The following is a 27,129-nucleotide window of genomic DNA, read 5'->3' as shown; positions in this document are numbered from 1 at the left end:
GTTCTGCCATAAGTATTAACTTTACTCATACAAAACTAAGTTAGGTTAGTGGTAAAAGGGATGTTCACCAAGCTCTGTGGGGTGCCAAGGGGGTCAGGAGCAGGAGAAAGGTCTCTTGCCTTTTACTTTACATTCTAGATTATTTTTACTTTACATTCTAGATTACTATTTGAATTTGCTACAGTTGGCATTTATTGCTTTCTTCCTTAAAAGGAAATCGTTGCAAACGTAAATGTACATAATTTGGATGCAAGGAAAGTAAAAATCAAATGCCTGCTTTCTGCTGCCCATCAGAGACCCTCACTCCACATTCCTACCTATACTTGATCCAGGATTATTTTGCCCATCCTTCTGAGGGAAGCCTCCCTGGCTCCCCAGGAAGCACACTCTGTCCCTTTGTGTGGGTACCCTCAAACAGTGCTCCACAGCCTTTCTGTGTGAACACTATTTCCAGCCCAATACCAGAGCCAGATTATGTTCCTGATTGAAAATAAGCCAGACTGTATGGAATGGAAACATCTGGACTTCTACTAGTTCCCTGCCCTTGCATGACTTTATGGTTTCAAGTGTATTTACACTTTTCCGGGCATGCCCAATCTGCAGAACAAACCTGCTAGGCTTATCAACATATCAGGACCTGGCAAGATGGTCTAAGAGAGTCACTGGTTCCACAGATGTGCCCGAGAGTCTCTGTGAGCTCAGGGGAGAGTACAAGCTCCATCCCTGGTGACATTACTCACTGTCCACCCCCTTGGTTGTCAACATGGGGGACTGGACCACCAGGAGTGGACAAGATGATCTCATAGCTATTAACTCTTTTCTGAAAAACAAAAACCCCTTTCATTTGTACTCTGACAGTGACAGCTAGATTTGATAAAAATGAATTGTGTCAGTTGATGTGTTTGCTCAAAGTTTTGCTGATGAAAGTTTGTGATCAGAAATGTCTAGACACCTAGGTACCCTGCAACAGAGCGAGACAGTATAAAAGACTGATCTGCAGAAAGGGGGTCGTGGGCTTAAGAACGACATCTATGAGGTCCATTAAAGAGGCTTCAGCACTTCACCTGAGCTCAGTAACTAAGGATGAAGAGGAGGGCATTTCAGTTCAGACCCAGGGGACAAATGAAGTATGCCTGCTCACCCCTGAGGTCCTCAAAACACCATTCTGCTTGAGACAGGCTCTCAGTCACCTTTGACCAAAACCAAGTCAGTCCTTGCTAATTTCATTAGCCTTCCAGGAGCTGCCAGGAAGTCCCGTGTCAGGGCTTTTTCTATGGGGAGATTCCAAGGGACAGTGCCTGGAAGCTGAGGGCTTGGAGTCATAGCAGAGATGGCTCTACTGAGCTACCTAGCAGATGTCTCTGAACACCAGGGAAAAGCACGGTGTGGTACAATGGTCTCAATTTGGGCTGCTCATTAAAATCTAAATCTGGAAACCTAAAAGAATCCTGATGTCAGACACCCATTTCACTCCAGGGAAAACAAAATCTCGGAGTGGACCTAGGAACTCTGAAAGCTCTGCCCTTGATCTTAAGGTACAGCCAGAGTGGAGAACCCCTGATGTAGAAGCAGTCTTCTTGGGCCAGTGTTGCCAAAGCTGTGGCGCTGGAACTCATCTGTCACAATTTTTGCCATCTCTGCAGATCACCGATTCTGTTATTTACACGATTATGTACATAAATCAACTTTTAAACTTAAATATGTCACTTTCATCAAAAGCAGATTCCAAATGAAGACTTTCCAGTTAAGGTTGTCAGAAAGATTGACAGGCAATTCAAAAGGAAAGAATGGGCCATTATTATTAAATACCATTCCCTTGAACCCCCAATTCCCACCTCAGAAGACATTGGCATGCTATTGGGACCATGGGAAAGCTACTTTCTAGGCCACCATCTCTTGGCTATAGATCTTTCCCAGCTGATCAGACATGAACCAGAAATAATTATTTTATTAGCCCTTGACAGGGGAAGGGGTGGGGGAGAGACATCGAAATATATAGCATTAGTCATGGGAGGCATAGGTTGATGGGAAAAGAACACACACAACCCACACACACGAGGGTAAAGTTATTACTGCCTTATTTAGCTAGGGCAACAGAGAAGGGAGAAGCCCATGCAGCAGGAACAGATGGAGCATCTCAGATGAGCCTTCCCGTGCAAGTGGAGTCTCAGACGAAGGGCTGGAAACTGCAGCTGGTGTTTTCCACACACAGGAGGGTCATGGGGGATGGAAGCCTGATTTCTTGCCTGCTCTACCGGCCGTCTCCTTGGGGCTTAACATCAGTATGCAGGAAACACTCACACTAATATGTTCGTCCATATAAGGGAATGTTTGGAGCCGCAGCTCTCTGTTTAGGCCCAGGCCCCCATCCCCCCTTGTACCAGAATGGGGATCCTGTTGGGGGGGTGCCTCTGCCTCCAGTTTCCCAGCTCATTTTTCTTCGATTACTTGACAAAGTTATGGAAACATAATACGTTAGCATTAATTGCCTTTTTGTGACCTCAAAACTCAGAGTTAAAAGTTATTTAAGTTAACGTGGTTTTGAGATTTTGAGATTAGTTTGATGATTCTCTTTAGTAAATCAGCTAAAAATGGTACTTTTGCAATCAGGAGTGGAGCCTAAGGGTAGAGTCTTAGGCTGTTCCACATCAATCTGACATCCTTAGGATCACAGTGAATTGTTTACACACATACACACACACACACACACACACACACACACGCTGACTCTGAGATATCCTTTAGCCAAGAGAAATCAAATCCCTAGTAGCCTTAGACTGAGTTGGGAACTTTCTAAGTGTTTTGGTATTTGATATAAATCCTCATGGTCTTATCAGTTTTAAATTAAGCGTAACACAAAAAGAACATTTTAAAACTGAAAGCAGTGCAAAAATAAAATACAAATCCTTGAAGAATTTTGAGGCAGGTTTCTTACAAATTATCTGTGCATCCTGATTCTAAAAATCTGTTTGCTTTTGTGTACTCGACTGACAAAGAGCAAATTTACCATAGGCCTAGGTTCTTATTAACTAATGATTAGTTGTCTCATAAACATAATACATGTGTGGTTGTCAGGTTGCAGAGTAATAGCATTAACATGACATTGGTACAAGCCAACAGTATCAATGGGAATGGAAATTTCTCTCAACTCTGCCAGAGAGAAACTTCTCCAAAGGCAGAAACTGAAGGTCTCAAATGAGGCAATCCTTGAGGTTTTGGTGGTAAGGGTGTTTTGGGGATTTTTCTTTTGTAGAGCAGTTATATATTATTCACACTTTAGAAAATTAAAAAATTTTAGAAAATTAAAAAATTTAGAAATTTTTTATATATATAAAAAATTTATATATATATATATATATAAACATTGTAGGAATAATCGAGGAAATTTTAGTGATTATATATTAAGAAGTTTAGAATTTAGATGGTCTCAATACTAAGGTTATGTAGATATATGTCCGTGTTTTTAGGAACTGCATATTTAAGGGTTCAGGGCTGAAGCCACTGTCTTTAATGTACTTTTGAATGATTCAGGAAATCAATTATAGCAAATGACAAGATGTGCATTGTGACAGTAGAAGGATATTCGTTGTCCTTTCAAATATTTTATATAATTAGCACTTTTCATAATGCCAAGTTAAAGGAGGGATAGAAAACCTCATCAGAGAATCAAAAGAAGGAAAGAGATCACTAGGACCTATAAAGAGGAAGAAAAGTGATGAGGGGTTTTGTTCCTCCTGCTACTTCCGCTAGTTGGCAAGATTTATTCTTGGTAACTTATACCCTGAAGCTGCTTCTGACCTCATTTTTTAAATTCATAAAAGCATCTGCTTGCACCAAACTCAGCGATGACTCATACTGACCATCTGTTGATTTACTACCAGGAAATATCAGTTCAGGATCAGAGAAAAAGGCAAATGAAACCAGGGATGCTGGCCAGAGGCCACTTGAGACCTGTGTGTGACCCTAAGAGATGCCCCATCGGCCATCCTTCCTTTACTGGCCATAGCAGAAAGACTTACCTTCTGCTGCAGGGGCTTTTGGAGGGAAAAACAAAAACAATAATGCTTTCTCCCTGTATTCAGTATGAGAGCAATGTCTCACACCTAGCTTCTCTGAGGATTGATGCCTTTCCCTGCTTGAGCTGAGGGAGGGGCATGCTAAAGGGGAAATTTACTAGCTGGCAAAGCATTAGGGGACAAAATGACATAGCTGACTTCTTCATGTATAGCAAAAGGATCTTGGCATGGTCATAATCAAAACATGGGGCTCCCTGGCTTAAAACTGACAGGTGGCTGCTCATTGTACTTGTGAATCAAACCCTCACCTTTGACCCATAAGCCCTGGAAAATTCAGCCACTCAGCCATGCCTGTGCCCCCAAGCTCATCTTAGTCTCACCCTCTTCCTGGCTATCCAACCCAACAACACAGCAAAGACTGCAGGACATGGCATGAAGATACTGAGATATGGACCTGCTGCGGGGTGGGTCCCAATGCTGCTACCCCGGGCTTCAACCCAGGATGGTAAGCCCTTGATAGTATCTGCTAAGTAGTAATAGATTATAGAAAAGCAGGTTGCATCCCAATCTTACTTTCAAATATACATTTAGATACGATGTGAATAGAAGAAGCTGGCAAAATGAATCCAAGATGTTATCTGTCATAAGGCTTGGGTGGTAGAATTATACATTCATTTCCTTTTTTAAAATGTACTTGAATTTTGTGACTTTTCAAAAATGAACATAAAGACTTGAATCACAAAAGCAACAGGAGTTAGAAAAATAGCTGTTTCAAAAAAACATATCTGGTGCCGGGCCCGGTGGTACATGACTGTGATCCTCGAGACTCAGGAGGCTGAGAAAGGAGGATCACAAGTTCAAAGCTAGCCTCAGCAACTTAGTGAGGCTCTAAGCAATTCAGTGAGACCCTGTCTCAAAATTAAATACAAAAAAGGGCTGGGGATGTGACTCGGTGGTTAAGTGCCCCTAAATTTACTCCCCAGTACCAAAACAACAACAAAAACATGTCTGGTAAGTTACTAATTTTTCCAAGGTCAGCCTTTGCTTAGAGAATGAATGAAGTATCTGATGTGTTTCCATAAGAAAATGACCAATGTTGAGTCAAGTCACATCTGTAAAGAAACCGGAATGGCACCGTTGGTGTTGATGGCTCCTGGAAATCAAGGAGGGAAAACCTGCAGCCTGAGCCCCGCTGCTCTCCTGAGCCCAAGGCAGACACCTCTCCAAAAGCCACCACCGCCTCCAGGGTATCAGGTTGGTACCTGAGCCTGTGGCCCCCACTGTCACATAAGGTGCCTTTAGGCAAAGCATGGAAAAGTATTACACCCAAGATCTGCCACCTCTTCACGATATCATCACAACACATGTTTTTAAAGACCCAAAGAGATCACTGGTGGAAAAGGATTGTTCTGAGCAATCTCTCTCTGCTATCCAGTGTGACTGGCACCTGCCGGGATGGAAGGCCCTTGGGCAGTCTACTCTGTGCAAACCACACACAGCAGCCCTGGGCCACACTCGTCATCTGTGCTGGAGGTGAAGCCTTATCCTACGAAGCTGTGATGGCATCATTAGGGGCTGAGGCTGTAGATCGGTGCATGCACGAAGCACTGGCTCCACCCCCAGCACCCACGTGCACACGTACTCGACAGCAGCAGCATCTCCCAGTGACGCCAGCAGTGCTCTGAGACCCCTGGAAACTGCCCAGTTGACCTGACTCTCTCCTGCTTTGGTGTCCAGGAGACAACTCACCTGCTGAAATGTTCACTACCGGATGCCTCCTAGGTATGACTCACCAGCGAGCCGTTTACTCAAGGCAGCAGCCTAGTGGAAGGAGGCCTGGGGGGTCTGTGTTCCAGTGAAATCTCACACTTAATTCCATTTTTTATTTCCTGTCCATGAACTTGCTGATTTCATGTTATGGTAATTTGTGATGAACAGTTCCCAGGGGCCTTTGCAGCTGCACTGCTGCAGTGTGAGTCTAGCCTCACCCACTACTGCAGCATAATGGTCCTCAGGACATGGTGTTCTGTGCCCTGTGACTAGCAAGGGAGAATCGGGCGCTGGTAACACGTACCACCTCACAGGTCCAGCGGGCCACTTGGAGTTTTTATTATTGGCATTTCCAGCTTGTGACGTGTAGAGAAGCAGGAGAATCCTCCTGCCTTTGTCCCTCTGAAAAAGATCTTTGTCCCATCCAGAGCTCTAAAACTCAGCAGGATGAGAATGGTTTTTGAAAAGATGATGATAATCCTGGGAGGCCAGAGCTCCAGCTCATTACGTAAGAAGGGTTCTGGGTTCACTTACGCTCTGCCTGCATCTGAGGAACATGCTGTACCTTACAAAGAAGGAGCCAGTGTCATTCAACTCAGAGACTGTCACATGGAGTAAGGCAGCCTGATTTCAGGCATTTGCGTACTCTGCTGGAAAGGGCAGATCGTTTAGACTCAGAAATCCTGATTCAAGTCTTCTCTGTGTACCTGGTAGTTTTGAGACCCTAGAAATGTTAGTATATCCTATGCCGGGGCTAAGGACCTACCTCTGAGTTCTTAGTATTAAACAAGGTGATCGAAGTGAAGACCCCAGCGCTTACAAAGCAGGCGCCCCCTTCCTTCCTCTTCCCACAAGCTAGGAGACTTTGAATCAGCCCTTTCTCCAAGGCCCCCTGAGAACAGAGAGCAGGCTCCTGATTGCCCAGCACTGCAGCCCGGTGCCTCCCAAGCCCATGCCAGTGCTGCCCAGCATGCTGTGTATCGGCCAGCTCATCTTGTCCCACGTCTCAAGACTCCTCCCTCGGGATCACACCTTTCCTGCCAGTCCCCTCTGCCCAATTTCCTCATCCACCCTCCTCTGCTGCCATTTTCTTTTATTCTGCACGCACTTGACCAAATGCCTTTCTCTGCAGGCAACCTACTGTTTCTCCCTCCTCCAAGTCTCCAAAACCTTGGGTGGCAGCTTCTCCATTGCACTCAGATGATTGTTCTGTCTCCCAGTCGGGTGTCCTTGGCTCTCCCTCCCTAGGTTTGTAGACACTGGATTTTCGTGCAGCCGACAGAAGCCTACCTGTCAGGTTCCTGCAGCACCAGACCCTTTATCCAGTTGCCTTTTAGACACGATTCCTCTGACATCCACCGATACCGAAGCTGGTCTCGCCCACATCTGATCTCCTCTCCCTCCTGCAAACATGCCACGTCCCCAGACTCCAGGAAGAGGCTCCGCATGGCGTTGTTTCCTCTCGTCTTTCCATCCAGTCATCTGGTCTATGGCAGCTGCTCCCTCCTCTCTGTCCGGGTTAGCCCTAAACCTCACCCATCCCTCTCTCTGGCCTGGACTATTTCAATACTCCTTTTTCTCCCCTGTTCCCTTCTCTCCCTTGCAACCAGATGAAGCCTTGATACACCAGTTCCCTGATTGAAACCATCAGGGTAACATCCAAACATCTAAGCAAAGTTTACAAGATTCTGCCTGCTCTGCCTCCGGGTTACCCCTCTTTCCCCATCGCACATCACGTCCGTTGGCACCGAGCACAGTGGCCCACCATGATGTCTCTTGCACTGGGGCCTTTGCCGGTACTGTTCCCTTTCACCCAACACTTGCCCTAATACTTAATATCCCCTTTGCCAAAAAGCCTTTCCCTGTCATCCCCGCCCCCCTCCCTCTGAACTGGTCACCCAGAGCATTCATGCATGTCCCAAGTTTAACTCTTTCAAAAAGCACTCCCCCCTTTTTATCCTGAAGGACCAGGCATCAGGTCTCCCTCGCTCTGCGTCCCAACTCCCTGCATAGAACCCTGAGTGTATCAGATTCCTACTACTTGTCCTGTGAATGGAGGACTTTCTCTCTGCTCAGGTCTGTCCTTGTCAGGAAGAAAGTATTCAGAAGGTCTTGTCTGAACGCTGGATCACGTTGTACCCATGTTCTCCATAATCTTCTCACTGGCCTCCCGTATCAGATGACGCACGGGTCCCAGGCACAGCCGTCTGTCCTTGAAGACTCGATCAGCATGTGCACAGGATGTGGGTCACTGCCCTTGGTCTGTACCAGAAGCACAGACTGTGGCCAGACAGTTCAGCCTGCAGACACCTTAGTGGGGCCTTGAATGAGTAAGAGTTGGGATCAGTGATTGAAAAGAAAAGGCTCTGTGGCCTGAAGGGGACCAGAAAACCCCTAGGAGGTGAAATTGGAATGGAGTTTTGTTGGGTGGATAAGACTGGGTAGAAAACTTGGTGAGAGATGAGAAGAAAGAATTAAAAGGTACAAGTTGACCACATAAGTGGTCCAATTCTTTGGAATTACACCAGCACACCACCATTAAGTTATTTACACAAATTCAGGTTAGAGGTTACCTTTGGGAATAGAAGTATCAGTGATTTCCTGTTTGGTGGCCAGAGTTAGGAGATGGTTCCAGACTCTTGTCATTTTTTTTTTTTAACTCTATATACAGATCACATATTTTTGATTTTAAAGAATGTTAGTTGCTATGACCAAAAACCCATTAAACAACAAATGATCCTGATATGAGCAAGTCTAAAGTAAGTGATTTTCTCCAATTTTCGATAATTTTGTATTTTTTTTTTCCATAACGTGTATGTATAATGAGGGGGCAACGTATTTCAAGCTTCCTGTTTTAGTCTGTTTTCTCTTGCTAAAACTACATACCTGAGACAGGATAGTTTATAAAGTAAATAAAATTGATTACTTACCATTCTACAGGCTGGGATGTCAAAGGGTCACATCTGGGGAGGGGCTTGTTGCTGGTGGAGACTGCAGAGTACTAAGTAATGCAGGGTATCACATATCAAGGGGCCTGATAAAAAAGACAAAGCCCAGACTTTGATGGCGTCCCTGCCTGGTATGCAGGAGGCCCTGGGTTTGGTCCCCACCACCTCAAAAGAGAGAGACCAAGCCAAACTGACTTTTATGACAGACTCAGTCTCCAGATAACCTATTGTCCCATTCATCCATAGATGGGTTAACCTATCCTTGAGTACAGCCTTCCTGGCCCAGTGACCTCCCTAAGGTCCTACCTTCAAATGCCATTAACATGTGACTTTGGGGATTGGGTTTCAACGGGAGTTGTGTTGGAGACAAACCATGACATGAAACATTCAAACTTTCCCTAGGAAACCACCTAGGGCCTCAGTGTGCTCATCCACGGGATGGACAGGAAGACCTACCTTCCAGAAATGCTCCGGAGCGTAAAGCAGACAATAGGTAGAGAGCACCTGGCACATAGTTAGTGCTCAGTGAGAGCTCACTGCTACCACTTCCCTAAAGAACAGCAATTATGCTGTTCTGGACTCTGGGTTCCAGGGAGGGACGCTTGGAGACCATTTGATTCAACCTCTTCATTCTGTTGCATTTGAATTGCTCTTAGTTCCACACGATCACAAAGCAAGTCATGCACATGAGCTTATGATGAAAAACATCGTGCTGGGCTCCACTGCACCTCTCCCCACCCACACCCCAAGCCCCTAAATAGCCTGTCTTGATCACTTCCCTTTCCAGTTCTTCTGGTTATCTCAGAGATAATTTCTATTTCATAATTAGCACTTTAATTGATGTTTATTGACTAGGGGAAAAGACAGGATTTCAGCTCATTTTTCTCTCGCCTCTCTCCTTCTCACTATTTGATTACAGTACTCATGACCTCTTTTGTCCCCTCTGCCACCGTAATCATAGATAATATACTGACACATCACTGTTTCTTTTGGTAATAAGATTTAGTGTCTTGACTTTTCCAGGATAGACCAAAACACTGAAGACACTAACATTCCAGACTCTTCCCCTTCCTACCCTGTCAGCTAACACTTTTATATTAGCACAGCTGTATTTTTAAATAATATTTGTATTCTGTTCTGCATCTGTGATTTATCCTTAAATGTAGCCTAAAACAAAAAATAATATTTGCATTAGCCTGTGCAAATATAGTTGCTTATAGACAGAGTGGCCAGCTTGGATTTCATTTCCTTCTCTTTGACTTCGGCAACAGAATTCCAAAACTTTTTATTTTAAAATTAATAATTAGTTGCTTTCAGGTTTTTTTTTATAACTACGTTTTTAAAATAACATTCCCTGTAGAAAACATTGTGAATACATACAAGTAGGAAAAAAGAAAAAGAGAGGGATAGAAAATAAAAATACCTGAAAATCCCATGATATGGAGGATTTGTTAAAAATAGTTTACATTGTTCATACAGAGTAATCAGTAAAGTTGAAGAGAAAATACTTGCCTCATTAACAAGGAGAAACATCTAGGCCTCTGTGGCAAGACACAAGATGGAGATTCTATTCTCTCAATTCTCTTACATGCCACACACCTAAGTTTCATTGCACACGATTATTGACCTTTTGCTGAATACCAGGTAGAGTGTTCACTTTTGGGAATAAAATATAATGAAAAGTGAACCTTGTTTCTACTTTTACAAAGATTAAGTTCCAGTGGGGAAAGGTAGATATTAGCCAAGTAGTCCCATATAGGAATGTATGATATAGGTTGAGCTCAAATGCTGAAAAGGAAAAGAATTTGCTTCTTTGAAGGTATTTAACAAAGGACAGGAGGTATTGCGGGTTCCAGGAAGTGTTCTGGAAGAAATGTCTGAATTGAGATCTGAAAGGAGGGAATTTGCTGAGCAAAAGAGTAGGGATGAGAGATGGATGAAGGAGCATTCCAGAGAGAAAGAGAAAGCAAGAGAGCTAGCTCCACGAGGATTCCCTAATGGAGACACAGCCTGTTTGAATGACAAAAAGCTATGAATTTAGAAAAAAAAAAAAAAAAAACTCTGTTGGCTGGACCAACAGAGCCGAGATGGGGGCACAGGGACAAGGAATGGGAAGGAAACCAGTGCTGAGGGGGCTTCAGAGGCCAAGTAAGGACGCTTCCAAGCGGAGCGTGGCCTGCAGGTCCTTGGGCAGTGGACAGTCCCCTGGGTGGGGACTCTCTAAGATAATGAGGAGACAGGGAGGTCGGCCATTTAGCCCAGCCTCCCACAATGGAAGCTTGTTCCTGCTCCTCACACAGGCCTTTGTGTGCTTCCCACTGGCTGTTTTTAGCAGCGGCAATGATCTCAGCTAATGAATGCCAGACACCGTCCACAAAAGGTGTTGCAGAGTGCACAGCTAGCCGCCTCATTATACAAGTGGTCGGTCAGCTCTCCGGGCCTCCGGGGAAATGCTTCCCCACCTCTCAGACCACATCCTTCTCTCCCTGAGCCACGTGGCATCATCAGGAACATGCAGGAAGCACCCCAGCCCAAAGCACCCCCGAAAATCTCTGGACCACCAGCTTGCAAATGTAGGGGAGGGGCTCAAAGCGGGTAAATGAAGCATCTGTCCCTGCAAAGAAATGTGAAGTAGCGGCTCATCTCATGGTGTAAAATGAAAAGAGCAGCCTACTTTGTTTTTGTTACGAAGGGCCTGGAGCCTTCTTTCTGGTCCTCTACAGTGGGTCCCAAGATCAGTGGATATTAACAGAATCCAAAGTTGACAGTTCATACAATAGGCAACCTTCTAGGAGCAAGACACTTCTAGGAGCAACTGAAATTTTTGGAAGAGAGAAAGACAGGAAAAACTGCTGTGCCAGAACTTTGCTTGGAACAACTTCAACTCCAGTCACTCCTCATATTTAAAAGATCCAGACTTAGTACCCCGCTTACCAGGGCCCACATGGTTGGTTTGGTCCCTACCCTAATGGCCTTGTGCTCTGTGTACTATGATTTCTTTCATTATTGTCCAGTTTATTCCCTACCACAGGGCCTTTGAACTGAAATGCCCTTTCCATACAGGGAGTTCCTCACTTCATTCCATTCTCTATTCAGATATCAAGGCCTCCTAAAGATTTTTCCTAACCCTAACCCTTCCTCACTCCCAGTCTACTCCGCTAGCCTATTTTACCACTATCTGAAATTGTTTGTGAATTTGTTTACATATGTCTATCAAGTAGAATTAAATTCCAGGAGAGCAAAGATCTAGTCTAACTTGTTCAACAGCATATTGGCAAAGCCTAGAGTAGTGCCCGGAGCTCGATGAATATTTGTTGGGTGAACCAGTGGACAGAGGTGAGAGCAGCAAGCTTAAACTCAGAGGATCATCATTTTATTTATCCAAGAAACATTTATGGGGTAAGAAATATTCAGTTAATAATGATGTGCTAGGCATACAATAATGTTATTTCTGGGAATAAGAGGCAAATAGAGACACCATCCATCCCCTTAAGGAGCTCAGGGTGTTGTGGTGTTTTATTATATGGAAAGAATTAAGAGATGCAGAAACCACCCAGACACAGACTAGCTGGTCTTAAGAGGTGAAGATGAACCCCAGACTTCAGTGTGGGCAGGGACTCCCAGGTGACAAGGCGAGAAGGTCGGGTTTAGAAATGTTGGGATATCCAAGCAAGGAGTTGAGTATTCAAGTCTGGAACTTGGCAGAAAACTCTGGGTGGAAATACAGACCGTGAGTGGTGTGTCACCTCATGGGAGTCAGTGAGATAAACCAGAGGGAGAGTAAAAAGAAAACCAGCATTTAAGGGATGGCAGGGCAGCCTTGGTGACCTTCGCTAGGGCCTTTGTGCCCGTGGTGGTATGTCTGGGCACAGTGCTTCTGTTTGCTGAGGAGAAGAGGGAAGGCTAGGAAATGGAGAGAGATGTCTACATCTAACAAGGTGCTCAGCCTCGAGGGAAGGAGAGAAGGAAAGATGCCACCCTAGGGGACCAGGGCCTGGGTGGAAAGTACCAGGAGGCAGCCTCGGCTTGTACCAAACCAGACGTCCAGCCCTTAGTCTTGTCCGGAAACGGACTGGCTGTGCCCAGGAGAATGGGCTCTTTGCTGCTAGAGGTGCGGGAAAATAACCTGGATTCTATATTTAGAAAAGAATAAAGGTAAGGAACCGAGAATTTAGACTTCCACCTTAAACTGAAGAAAGAGCAGAACCAAATCAAACAGAAGGAAGTGGTATCAGAATTGGATGGAGCCTGGATCTTACCTCACCAGGTGCCCACAAGGTAAAGAGGGAAAGCAAGCCCAGGTGGAGCGCTGGCTGCTCCGGCTCCCGCCCCCTCCCCGGGCTCTGAAATCCTGGATCATGAGCCGGTGAGCCAGCCCCAGAGCACTAAGCCCATTAGACTGTCTTCCGCTTTGCCTGAATCATACTTCCTGCATAGAAGCTCGATTTTCTGCATAACTAATCCCCATCAAAACCCTGCCTGACCTGGGTGCTAGTTTCTCTTCTCTTGCTAGTTGGTGTCTAGTGTGGAGAGAACCGAACCAATCTGATACAGGGGTTTACAAGTCTTTCTGGATTTAGAGATGGGAGGATTGGCGCAGCCACCTTAATCCTGCAGACTTCCCAAAAAACCAGGCAGAGGAAGTCTGGGGTCCATCATTCAACCTAATTATATCGTTATATGTATGTATGAGGATGTAACAATACATTCCACTATTGTGTTTAATTATAATGAACCAATAAAAAAAAGATTATAGTAACAATGTATTGAGCTTTCAGTATGTGCCTGGGACTTTGCTGCCAGGTTATGCATTTTCTCACTTAATCCTCACAGCAAGCTATTAAAAGTATTGTTCTCATCCTCATTTTATAGAGAAATTTATAGACTCAGAGAAGGTAAGTAATTTACCAAGATCACATAGGTAATAAGTAGAAAAGCCAGGATTTGAACCCCTGTCTTGCTGACTTTAGTGCTCAAGGTTTTAGAAATGAAAATTCTTTCTGATTTAAAATTGTTTTTCTTTCCCTCCATCCCTGCAGTCTCAGGAGGAAGTCTGTGATCTGCTCCATGCTGCACCTTTCCAAAACATCTTGCCCAGAGTCTACATCAAGGGTAAGAAACATTAACACGAAAAGCTTGCCTTTGAACTTGATCAATTCTTAATCCCAGTGACCTCAGATCTGCGGTCAGAGAGAGAGTTGGTCACGTTTGGGCACCTATGGGGTAGTCACAGAATCACAGAATTGGGAACGACACTCTAGGCCTTGTTCCTTCTAGACTACCCCTAGTATGTTGCTATCTATCCTTGGTTTAAATTCCTCTAGTGGCAAGGAACTCACCTCTTCATAGGAAACGTGATTTCATTGTTAGACACAGCTTACAGAAAGTTTCCTTGTAGCGATTCCTAATCAGCTTCCAGAACCAAGGAGAAAAGTTCAGCCTGCTTCATTGAAGGTTTGGAATATAGACATATCATCTAGTCCCCTGGGATCTTCTCCTTCCCACTCACCCAGTGTGGCCTAAATCTCACGTCTGCTCCTTTGCTCATTTTGCAGAGGGAGAACGCCTAGAAGTCCGGATGAAACGCCTGGAAGCCAAGTATGCCCCGCTTCACCTGGTCCCCCTGATTGAGCGCCTGGGGACGCCCCAGGTATGAACCTTATTATCACAAGCCCTGGGGACCAAAAGGAACTTGAGAGGGAGAGCATTGGGCCCAACATCCTCACTTTACAGATAGGTAAACTGAGGCTCACAAGAGGGACCAGAGTCTCCAATACCACAAAGCCAGTTAGTGGCAGGAACAGGTCTGGGATGAGACTTGCAGACGCTCAAGTCAGTTCTTTCTTCCTTACCCTATCTCATGTGCCCTGCCAAGAAAGGAAGAAGCTAGCTCATTCAAACAGGTATCCATTGCACCCCTGTAAGACATCAAGAATTCCACTACGTGCAAAATTAAGACTCTGCACACTCTGTGAGCCCTTTCTTCACTTCTGGATATTTTTGCTAGAGAAACACTCCCAGAAACAGGAGATGCTTATGGTAACATTGTTTGCTAAAGCCTAAATGTCTACCAGTAAAGTGACCACTATGTGAAGTGTGTTAGAATCACCTCAAAAGCTGCAGAGTAGTATATTCAGCATTTACTTAAAATACAGTGATCAAAAGGGAAAATTATCTGTATCAATCAATGTGGATAGACCTTAAATGTACAGTTGGGTGGATAAACCAAGATATGTTCCAGTTTCCACTGTGGTGCTATTTAAAAAAAAAAAAAAAAAAAACAATCCACATACCCAAACCATAGGAGTAACACTTATCCTGAAGTTATCTAGAATGATATACCTAGTTCATCATGCGCCACCTCTGAAGAGAGATGATGTCTCCACGCAACTCAGTCTGTCTCCATGAATGGGCTCACATGTTAGTTCTGTAATTGAAATTAATTTTTAAAACCCCATGCCACTTGCTGTGAACATATTCATGAATAAGACAGGTCCCCCTTCCTTCAGAGAATTCATAGATCCTGCAGGGAGGCAGGAAGGAAGCGGATGGGGAGATGGACAACCAGAAGCATGCTGTTTCCCTTCAGTTTGATTTAAACAAGCTTTACATTTGGAGGGCAATCTGGGGAACGGTTTAAAAAGAAGAGTAACAGGACACCACAGTGGGACAAAGCCAGGATGGTTTGTTTTGCTAGCCGATACCACTGTTGAGAAGATTTAGGACTAAAGTCCACTCTTGGACTCACATTCCTATCTGAGGTTAGTACCAAGGTCAGAAGGAACCACATCCTCAGCAGAGGGCAGAAGGGGCTGCAGAACCCCATCTGTCCAGGTGTCACACTGATGAAGCCACCCTCGCAGGTCCCCTGCATGCCACCAAGCTCCTGCTGAAAACAGGATTCAAAGCTCAGTGGCCCTCGGGTTCTTTAACTCGCCCCAGAATTCAGATGCCGCACATTTTCCTTTTTGGCCCTCAGAAGTTGAGCAGAGGAGATCCTCTAAAACAATTTCCTTTTAGGGAGAAATCCCCCAAGCCGGCAAGAGGGCAGGGTGTCTGCTGCTCTGCTGGTGTCATCCTCCAAGAATCCAGCCCCTCCACCCAAGGCTTGGCATGTGTTTTCACTAGGGGGACTGTGAATTCCTTCCCTGTTCTGGTGAATGCCATTTCCTTGGGACTGATAGAAATCTCAATTTGTCAAATGAATATTCAACAAACAAAAGCCCTGCAAGAGAGGAAATGCCAATTTTATAAGTCTTCTATTTCTTAAACTTAAAAAAAAAAAAAAAAAAAAAAAAAAACTCAACCTAATATAGAGTAGTAATTATGAGCGTCTGGGGGTGGTGGGGATTGAGGGTGGGAGAAGGGTAGATAGACATGATCAGTGCATGCAGTGGGCATGTGTGGAAATGCCTAGCTGAATCCCCTTCATGTGTGCCATGAATGTGTTAGTAAAAAAATATAAAAAATAAAACTTAGCCATCCCAAAGAATCCAAAATTAACAATATATTAACTTCCAAACTAGCTGGGGTCTCTCCTTTGCTCAAACTCACATATTTAGTAACAGAGGAAATATGTGGCAAATTTAAAGCAAAGAAGAGTGAACAGCATTGCATTGTTTGCATTACTTTCTGGGACAAATTTAGAGAACCTGGTTCATTGCCCAGCACTATTATGTTGAGTTGCTTTTCTTGATTGTTATAATGAGCAAAAATATAGGAATTCCAGAAAACAGAAAGGATCCCATAAAGAAGAATATTGAGATCTCTTCCAAAAGACGCTAAATGCAGAAATTATTTCAGAGGAAAAAAGAAACCCACTGTGGAGAAAAGAAAAGAAATGGAGAAGAGCAGTGGTAAACACCTTCCCACATATATAGCACCCAGCCACAGATTGGAGTGTTTGCATCATCAAACAATCTATAAAGCACCTTTTCAATGCAAAAGAAAAATGGTAGATATATCAAAAGAAAATGTGGCATGAAAGAAAACTTAAAATATAAAAACATAATGCCACCGGGTATGGTGGCACAGACCTGTAATTCTAGCTACTCAGGAGGCTCACAAGTTCAAGGTCAGCCTCAGCAATTAATTAAATTAATTATTTTTTTTAAAAGGGTCAGGAATGTAGTTCAGTGGCAGAACACGTACCCAGCATGCACAAGACCCTCAGTTCAATCCCTCATACTGCAAAAAATACATTTAATGCCAATATAGTTAAAGGAGTTGGTATTACCAAGAATCACCAGAACGCGAATTCAAAGAATGAAGTACTCTTTTTCATCCTTCAAGCTAGTGAAGAACTTTTCTTAATGATAGCACTGATGAGGGAACAAGAAATCGACTTGACCCAGGTAGATGTACCATGGTTTGGCTTTTCTTGAGACTAGTTTGCCACTGTAGAGCAAGGGCCTTTTAAAATATTGGACCCTCCTATCACTAGACTTCATCCTCACAAAATGAGCCGAGAGAGGGTCACAAAATTTTATGCATAAGGGTGATTGCTTTAGAATTGTCTGCAGCAATGAAAAGCTGTAGACAACTTAAAATTACCAAGAAGAATAGAGAACTAAATAGAGCAGGTATATCAAAGGTGATTTTGTGCAGCCATCAAAGAACTCATGCTACTGAAAATATCCAAGGAAATGAGTTTTTAAATTACTTAAGATAAAAAAGCAATGATCACGTAATCCAAATATTGTTCATTATGTATGTCCATGTTAATTATGTATGTACATACATGTGAACACAAATAATATAGCAGTATATTTTTAAAAGCTCATTTTTAGGCAATGGGGTTTATAGGGAATTTTCATTTTCTTATACCTCTAGGAATTTTCATTTTCTTTCTTATACCTCTAAAAAAAATTTTTTTTTCCAAATTTAACCCAGTGACTGTGTATTACTCTCAGAGTTCACAGAAATAACTGGAAGGTTCTCATTCTTTCAAAGGAAAGGGATGAGGCACCTTTCACTGACTGTAGTGGGCGAGACCACCTGAGTTCAAACGCTGCCTGCAGATTTATAAATTCAGTTGCCACTTTTTCTAGTTCCCCTGCCCAGGATTGTCAGGTGCTGAGGACTGACTCACAGTAGATCAGTTAGAAAACCAGAGCTCTGCATTAGTTTACTGAAGAGAATATTAATGACTTGAGCACAAACTTGGATCCTTTATTTACCAAGCATCTCCCCCGAACCAGGCAGACTCTCGGATGTGAAAGTCTTTCTTGGGCCAAAGAGAACAGAATAAGAATAATAAAAGAAGATGGGTATTTGCAAATAAATGGATGAATTTGGAGAATAGCATGCTAAGTGAAATAATCCAATCCCCAAAAACCAAAGTCCGAGTATTTTCCCTGATAAGTGGATGATGATATGTAAAGGGGGGTGGGGTGGAAGAAGAATGGAGGAACTTTGGATTACATAGAGGGAAACGAGACGGAGGAGGGGGCGGGGGGATGAAAGATGGAGTGAGACAGACATTATCACCCTGTGTACGTGTATGATTACACAAATGGTATGAATCTACATCGTGCACAACCATAGAAATGAAAAGTTGTACCCCACTTGTATACAGTGAATCAAAATGCAGTGTGTAAAAATTAAAAAAAAAAAAAAAAATTTTAAAAAAGAAAACAGGAATAGAATCAAGTAGAGGGTTCTGGACTTCTTTAGTGATCCTTCTAGCTCACTGCAGTGACTTGAGCAGTCACCCCTGTGCTTGAGAGCTGTGTCTGCCTACGGAGTGAAGTTAAGCCCCCAAGAATCAAAGCTCCCTCACCTCTGAGTGTAAAAATCATGTTGGCATACCCTTCTCCAATTCATCTTTTTCCTAGCTGGCTTTCACTTTGTGGCCGTCATAGCCCAGTGCGGTGGCAAACCTTTAATCCCAGCTACTTGGGAGGCTGAGGCAGGAGGATTTCAAGTTGGAGATCAGCCTGAACAACTCAGCCAGACTCTACTTCAAAATAAAAAAAAAAAAAGAGGTGCTGGAGATGAACTCAGTAGCAGAGTGCCCCTGAGTTAAATAAAAACCCTGCCTGCAGTTGTCATGACAACCATACTTGTGGCCCACATTCCCAGCAGGCTTCAGCATTGGTGTTTCCTGATTTATACCCTTCCATAGATTCGCTTAGCGGCTGCCCTTGTTAGGGGCTTCCAGGGAGGGAGCTCACACAGTGAGGTCAGGCAGGTGCTTCCTGAGCTCTCCAGGAAACATCCCATGAGGGAGCTGATCCCATGAGTCCCTGTGGATCGCTCCATCTCAGAAGCCACCTCCCTTTAGCTCTGTTCCCTAGACTAGGGTACCTTATTTTAGCCTTAGATTTTAATATTTATCTTGCTTTGCAGAAGGCTTGTAGCACCCCCAGATATTTTTACTCATATTGTACAAAACACATATTATATTGTGTTTCAAGGTGCCTGTTAGCCATTTGACTTTTAGATGCACAGGAGCCAAGCTCAGATAAAAACAAGTGTAAATTATTAATAGGGATCATTTGCAATTGCCAAGGAAGACCTTCTAACTAGAGGAAATAATTCTGTGAAGTCAGTGACAAATTTTAAAAGACTAACATATGCTCTTTCTAGCACATTCATCTGCACACAAGTATTTAAAGTAAAAAGTGCCCCCACAACTGATTTTAATCTAAAATGTGTTCTACATGCAGACACACACCACGCATAGACTTCCGTCTGCCTCTGCGATTGTGGGCTGATGTTTTTTTAGTAGGATTGTAACAGACATCACTTCTACAGCTCACTCTAGTCAGTTCACAATGTGCCCTTTAGATCCAGACTCTCAGAAATGGAATCTCAGCTTTACCCCACATGGGCTGCCCAAGCCTCAGTTTCTTCCTCTGTGAAATGGTATAATCATGTCTACCTCATGGGATTGGATAGTCAATACACATCAGGTGCTTAGAACAGGACCTGGTGTGTTACATACTCTAAGTAATGAACTAACTATAGTAACCATGAAGTCATAGTAACCGTGTCATCTCAGACTCTTCAATACCTACCTTGCATTTTATTATGTAGGTAGGTCATAATTTTTTTTAAAAAATCATTCCTCCCAAGGTACATCTGGATTTTACTTATCACAAGCAAAACTCACAAGACTGTTGTTGAACTTGATTTTCTACAATTAGCACTCTGCTCTAGGCAGAACATCAGTCCTGGTGGAATTCCAGGTACTGCCAGGTCCAGTGTTTGGGAATCTCCAGAGGGAGGCGACAGATGGGACCTTGGATGTAGATACAAGGTTTACGGAAACTTCTGTTCCCAGCAAATTGCCATCGCTCGAGAGGGTGACCTGCTGACCAAGGAGCGGTTGTGCTGTGGCCTGTCCATGTTCGAAGTCATCCTGACCCGTATTCGAAGCTACTTGCAGGACCCCATCTGGCGGGGCCCGCCACCCACCAATGGCGTCATGCACGTGGATGAATGTGTGGAGTTCCACCGGCTGTGGAGCGCCATGCAGTTTGTCTACTGCATCCCTGTGGGGACCAACGAGTTCACGGCCGAGTGAGTACCACAGGGAGGCAGGGCTGCCCGTCTTCCTGTGAGCCAGGGGGCTGCTATGACCCAGTGAGAAAGGTGAGCAGGGGCCAAAGTGGCCAACAACTGTCATAGCAAGTGGGTGGGTCACCATGCCAGGTGCTGAACACACAGCGGCGCTCAGCTGAAGTGGACAGCTCTGGCCTCGTGGAGTTTAGGTGGCCAAAGAAGGGATGGGAAACACTGAGGTAAAGTCCATTGAATGAGGTAGTTTTGCACCAATTGTGACAGGTGCCTCAGCATAGGAATGAGGGGGACATTAGACTTCCAGTCACAGGCTAGAACTAGAGTTCCCTCCAACAGTGCCTGGGACTTGGATTGAAGAGGGAAGAAGGGGACATTCCAGGAGAGGCCGCAGATGGCTGGAAGCAGCAGCGGAGTGTGACAGAGTGAGGGTTCGAGTGACAACCTCATCCCTCAGGCTGGGTGTGGCTCAGTGACACAGCATTTGCCTTGTGCGTGTGAGGCCCTGGCTTTAATCCCCAGCACCAAACACACACACACACACAAACTGAAAACTAAAAACCTCACTCCCACCTCACCCCACAAAACTGGTACCTGCGGAAACTACCACAGACCCTGTCATAGTAACCAGTCTTGCCTTCAGAGGGGACAGAAACAGAGCTCGGTCCTTCCTGTACTCACCCAGCTCCATGTGGTGGCCAGTGGTGGGAGGGTGACAGGGTCCATCCCACTGGAGCCAAGAAAACGCATGTGGGGTCCCAAGAAGGCTTCCCCAGCAGCTGGGCTGCTACTTTAGGACAAGAGCAGAGGGTATGTCCCCACAGCTGTCTACGTTGCCCATATTCTTCTGGAGAGCTGGGCCCTGCAGTCGGAGCGTTATCAGCCAAGGGGACACACAGCCGCCCCCCCACCATGCCTGTCCCCTCTTCGGCCCAGTGTGGCCGGTTGATCTCTTCATTTGAAACGGGCTTTCCCCTCACAGAACCCAGACGGTCTCTCCTTTCACTCACCTGAAATCACCAACCACTTAAGTCTCAAGGCCGGTCGGGTTTTCCTTGCAAATTCATCTCTTCTTCAAAGCTGAGTTTTGTTACTTCAGTGGGATCAACACCTCCTTGAAGTCAGAAGGGCCTATTTTATAATCATAGTCCCTGGAACGAATAAACCCAGTCTCACCGCTTCCCTTGAGCCCATCCAGCAGATTAAGGATCTGGCCCAGAGATGGTCCTGTCACCAGCTGGCCCGGGATGGGGTCCCTCCTCCCCGCTCTCCCCACAGCTGCCTCCCCTCCCCTCTGCAGGCAGTGTTTCGGAGATGGCCTGAGCTGGGCTGGCTGCTCCATCATCGTCCTGCTGGGCCAGCAGCGTCGCTTCGACCTGTTCGACTTCTGCTACCACCTGCTGAAGGTACAGAGGCAGGACGGGAAGGACGAGATCATTAAGAACGTGGTGAGCAGGCCTGTGCCAGGGCTGGGGAGGGGAGCCAGCCCGACTGTGGGCTGGCATCGGAGAAGAGGGGTGGGGGCTGCGCTTGGAGGTCCACTCCCCATACCATAGCTACACAAAGACCCTCGGCAGCTGGCGGCCTGCCAGCAGGAGGCCATGGGTTACCTGCTCATGACCTACTGGGGGGCATGAGGTCACCCAAAGGGCAGAGCTGGGCTCCTTTCCTGTCCAAGGTAGGCCCTGCTGGTGATGGCTCCTGTGTACAAAAAAACCATGTGTCCACTCACTGGACACCAGCTTCACACTGGGATGGGACAGTGCTGGCCTGGGATAGGCAGGGCTGCCGGAGGAAAGAACCCTCTAGACTAGGCAGAGGGGACAGAGAAGGAGAGGTTTCAGAAGGCTTTATGGGAGGCAGTGTTTACCCCGAGTCCAGAATGAGGACAACAAATGGGTGTGAAGCTTAGGAGAACATTCCAGAAAGAGGGAACAGCTACAGCCCAGAGGTATGCAGTAGGATGTGGAGAACAAAGGTGGGCACCAGGGGCCAGATGAGACAAAAAAGGGGCAGAAGCATCCTTTTGTAGAATGTTATAAAAATCATGGTAAAATAAGTATAGAATGTACATTTATGACCATTTTTAAGTACACAGTTCAAAGGGTTTAAGTACACGCAGACTGTGCAACTAAAGCATCATCCAGGACTTGTTCATTTTCCCCAAGTGAAACTCTGTGCCTGTTAAAAAATAATTCCCTGGTCCCTGCCAAGACCACTCCACTCTGTCGCCATGAATCTAAGTACCTGATGCAGTAGAATCACACATACGCTCTGTCCTCGTGTAACTGGCTTATTTAACTCAGCATCAGGGTTCATTCATGTTGCATCTGTCAACTTCCTTCTTTTAAGTCTGAAAAATATTTTACTGCATCTACTTACCATATTTTGTTGATCAAAAACAAAAATCCACTGCTGGACCCTAAAGTTGCATCTGCCTTTTGGTTAGTATGCATCATGCTGCTGTGAACACAGGTGTATAAATATGCATTTGAGTCTCTTCTTTCACTTCTTCTGAGTAGATATCCCCAGAAGTAGAATTATTGAATCGTATAGTAATTCTGTTTAGCTTTTCGAGAAACTGCTGTGTTGCTTTCCATGATAACTGTACTATTTTATATTCCTACCACCAATGCACAAGAGTTGCAGCTTCTTTATTTTCTGATTTTTTTTTTTTTTTTTATTAACTGCTCATGGGCATGAACTGGTAGCTCACTGTAGTGTTAATGTGCACTTCCACAATGATTGGTAATGTTGAACGTCTTTCCATGTGTTCATGATGTTAATGTCTCTGTAGAAGAATGTCCAATTCCACTGTCCCTTTAACTGGGTTATTTTTGTTGATTTTTTTTTTTTTTTTTTTTTTTTGCAGTAGTTCTCTATATACTGTGAATATAAACCCTTTTATGCAATACAATTTGTCAAGATTTTCTCTTGTTCCATGATATCTGCCTCTTCTTTCACTGTGTTGGTCATGTACCTGAATTCATTGACGTTTTCAACTTGATGTAGCCCTTTTTTTTTTTCTTTTCTTTCATTGTGTATTTGATGTCATATGGAAGACATTGCCAATTCCAATGTCATGAAGATTTACCTTTAGATTTTCTAAGACTTCTACAGTTTTAGCTTTTCTTTTTTAGGACTTCCATCCATTTTGAGCTTATTTTTGGATAAGGTATAAGCTAAGGTTCCAACATTTTTGTTCTGCATATACGGGCCCAGTTTTTCTAATACTGTTTGTTATAAAGACTGTCCTATCCCCTTCAAATAGTCTTGGCACCCTTGTGAAAAATCATTTTGGGGGCTGGCGTTGTGGCTCAGTGGTAGAGCACTCACCTAGCATGGGTGAGACACTGGGTCCAATCCTCAGCACCACATAAAAATAAAATAAAGGTATTGTATCCATCTATAACTAGAAAGTATATTTTAAAAAATCAATTTATCACATGTGCAAGGATTTATTTCTGGGGCCTCTATTGGCCTATGTGGCTCTTCTCGACAGTGCTGGGGATTGAACCCAGGGCCTCATGCATGCTAGGCAAGTACTGTATCACTGAGTGACACCCCGGACCTGTATGGCTATCTTTATGGTCAGTACCACATTGTTTTGATTATGGTTAACCTTGGGGTAAGTTTTGAAACTTGCAAAGGCTTTTAATGGCCTTTAGCATTTGATTTTGGAACCCACAGAAGTCCTTTAAGCAAGAGAGTGGGATGACCGTTGAAACAGCAGGAACCTGGACCCTGACCTCCTGAATCCTTCCTACTCTCCCTTTGCTTCTCTACCTTTCCTCCCACACTCACCTCAAAATCCTTGTCTGCAGCCCCTGAAGAAGATGGCCGACCGGATCAGGAAGTATCAGATCTTGAACAACGAGGTTTTTGCCATCCTGAACAAGTACATGAAGTCCGTGGAGACAGACAGTTCCACTGTGGAGCATGTGCGCTGCTTCCAGCCACCCATCCACCAGTCCCTGGCTACCACCTGCTAGGCAGACGTGCTGCAGACCTCCACCTGGAGGAGGAGGAGAAGCAGGAGAGAAAGCAACGGTCAGCCTTCCATAGGGGCCAACTGGACAGTGTGCGGGGCAGACCTGGAAGCAAATAAGAACCTCCCCAAACATGTCTGCACCACTCCCAGGGGCTGGACTCGTGCATGCTCTCCCGTGACATCTCCATGGTGGGTTCCATTGTGTAAATGATAAACAGAAAAAAAGAGCAGGGCAGTGTATGCTTTCTTTTTGTTTTCCCTCAACTGTATTTCAGAACTTCTACTTCTGTCCTTCCTCCATTCCACCATCCCCACCATCTATGGTTGCTTCCCAAGATCTCCCCACAAACTGGTGACTTCTCAGTGCCCCAGGACTGAAGTCTTAGAGACTAAGAAAAGAGTGTGGCCATGCCAGAGGCATGTGGGCCTGGTGGTGCAGTAGGTTCCTGGCTTCTTCAGGTCCTCTGGCTCCCTCTCTCCAGTTTCTGGTGACCCCTCCTCCTGCTCTGGATGTTAGGGAATCCCCCACCTAGAGTATGCTTGGACCAGATGCCAAGAGCTGCAGAAGACCAGGAAGAGGATCTTAGTGTAGCATGACAATAGATGGTGTTAGCCTGGCCTTTCACAGGCTTCCCCAAACCCCTTCCTAACTCTCTCTTCTCAGACAAGTCCCAGAGAAAAGCCAGACATGCTTCCGCAACTGTCTCCTACTGAAGTGGAGCTTGGGTTAGGAAGGTGGTCAGGCCTGTTATGTGGAAGCAGCCTTGTTGAATACAGCCAGGAATTCCATAGCTCCAAACAGAAAACTTTTAAGCATCTCATCAACTTGGGGATGAGATGGCTCCTTTATTGCTTAAGCAATTACTCAGCACTGGACCACACAGGGTGCTGGACATTGGGGATGTGACACTGAAGAAATCAGCCATGGTACTACCCACAGCATTAGCCAGTGACCAAATGAATGACCACTTCTTGCCACAGAATCTCTCATCAAGTAAAACTCCCACAAGAAAGAAAGTATTACTGGGTTATTTCAACAGAAGCCAAAATCATCTTGAGAATGAAGAGGTTAGGAGTAACAATACTACTTGACAATAAGCCTTTAATTCCAAGGTATACCCCAAAAAGAAGTCCTGTTTTAGGGCCTCAGAACTTCCATTGGTCTTAGCTGCTGAAAGATTCTTGGAACATTTTACCTTTTGCTCTCAGCTTCCTGTTCTCTTAGTGTTCCTCGAGTTAGATTTTGAGGTATAAGTTCTCATAGGGATATATTTATTTCCATTTTCCAGGCTGAACCAAAACTTTCTGCAGTCTCTCTCACTGAGTGTGGTGAGTTCTTCAAAGAGAGGAACCTTGGGGATGCACATGTCTCAATACAGAGCTCATCATCTGTAAAGGGCACATGTGACCCTGAGCTTCTGAGAACACATAAAGTAGAACATTTAATACTTCTTACTCAGCCCAGGGAGGAAGAGAGTGAAAGTGAAAAGAACAATAACGACCCCCCTCCCCTACAGAAGGTGAATAGACATGGTTAACGTGAACCAGATGGTCCATTTTTGACCACTCAGGAAGAACAAAGGAAGTGTCCATTACCAGAGCTTTCTGAGATGTACTCATTGAGTACAGATTTAGGAAATCAGCATTCTCCACAAGTTAGCTGAATTATACTGGTGTACAGTGAAGTTTGAGAACCACTGCGGGAGAGGAACCATTCTGCCAACCTTGGACTTTGAGCTACCTCTGAGCCATGGAAAAACACATTTATAGTTTGGGAAGGCAGTTCAGAGTGGTAACTGGCAAATCCTTCTATCTGGTCCTGCCACTTCCTGTTCCGATTTCTTCTTTTCTCTTGATGGATGAATCCCAGAGGCAGGAGAGAGAGGTTATACCACATGGCAGATCTATATGATAGAACACACCTTCAAAACCCACTTAGAATCTCTAAGCTCCAAAATCTTTCAAATCCTCTGTCCTGTTTGGGAACAGTAGCTGGCTCTCTCTTTCAGATAGATAATTAGGTTTTTAAGTTTTGAAGTTCATTCTCAATCCTTGGTCATTGCTTTGCAGAGATCTGGACCATCCATTTAGTGAGACTGCTAGTTCAACAGCTCATCTCTCCCACCCCACTTTAATAACACTGAAGTTCACCCTCTGGGAAGAGTCACTTTATCCTCAAGAGATTTGATCCCAGTAAATTGAGATCTTCCCTTTCCGCAGAGCTTCCATTTCCTCAGCTCGCCAGCAGTGCTTATTTATGAACACTGAACAAGTTTATTATGCTTTCCTCCCTAGTATTGTCACTGTCCCTCTTGATTTTTTTAAATGTGTCTAAAAACCAAGAATAAAAAAAGCTTAGATTTTAACAAGTTTTAAGAAATTCTGTTTCAGAAACTGTCAGATGTACCATATTTGTATTAAGAGTTGTTGGGGATTTTTGTACAATGAATTTACATTTATTTATGGTGACTTATATTTACGCTTGTGATCAAATATTGTTAAATTCTTAAATCATATTTGCTATGCAGCTGAAGATGATATTTTGGTTTGTATTTTGGGGGTACCTGTGTTGAGTTGATAAACATTGTCATCTCCATTAAAACTGCTTCCAAACTAGTAAAAATCTTGTTCTTGATTCCTGGGTGCATTCTTATCTTCATTAATCTGTGAAGGCCATACTGAAACTAATGACTAAGAAAACAGCCTGATAGAGAATCAGAGAAGATAAGAATATAGCGGGTAAGTATACCCTAAACTGCTGGCTTGTTTTGCTTTTTCACCGAGGGAATTAGTCTTTAAAAATTGGTTTGCACTGAGTGTGATATAGGAAATAATCCCTTCTCCTGGGGATTCTAGAGTCTGAGTGTAACTATACATCCCT

The 27,129-nt window shown here is 44.4% G+C and overlaps 1 protein-coding gene across 3 annotated transcripts in view; it reads left to right on the top strand.

The window, feature by feature from the left end:
- Positions 1 to 26,883, top strand: part of CYFIP2 (cytoplasmic FMR1 interacting protein 2) — a 121,026-nt gene extending 94,143 nt beyond the window's left edge. For all 3 annotated transcript variants that reach the window (XM_079144978.1, XM_079144980.1, XM_079144979.1), the window contains 5 exons: positions 13,774 to 13,846; positions 14,290 to 14,384; positions 20,022 to 20,260; positions 21,558 to 21,705; positions 24,082 to 26,883. In XM_079144978.1, coding sequence (XP_079001104.1) covers positions 13,774 to 13,846; positions 14,290 to 14,384; positions 20,022 to 20,260; positions 21,558 to 21,705; positions 24,082 to 24,249 — 723 coding nt within the window. In that variant the 3' untranslated portion in view covers positions 24,250 to 26,883. The remainder of the gene's footprint in view (positions 1 to 13,773; positions 13,847 to 14,289; positions 14,385 to 20,021; positions 20,261 to 21,557; positions 21,706 to 24,081) is intronic.
- The last annotated feature ends 246 nt before the right edge of the window (positions 26,884 to 27,129 follow it).

This window comes from Sciurus vulgaris (assembly GCF_902686455.1).
Source record: "Sciurus vulgaris genome assembly, chromosome: 6".
NCBI lineage: Eukaryota > Metazoa > Chordata > Mammalia > Rodentia > Sciuridae > Sciurus > Sciurus vulgaris.
Note: the sequence above shows the minus strand (reverse complement) of the source record. Positions and strands in the feature narration are given on the sequence as shown.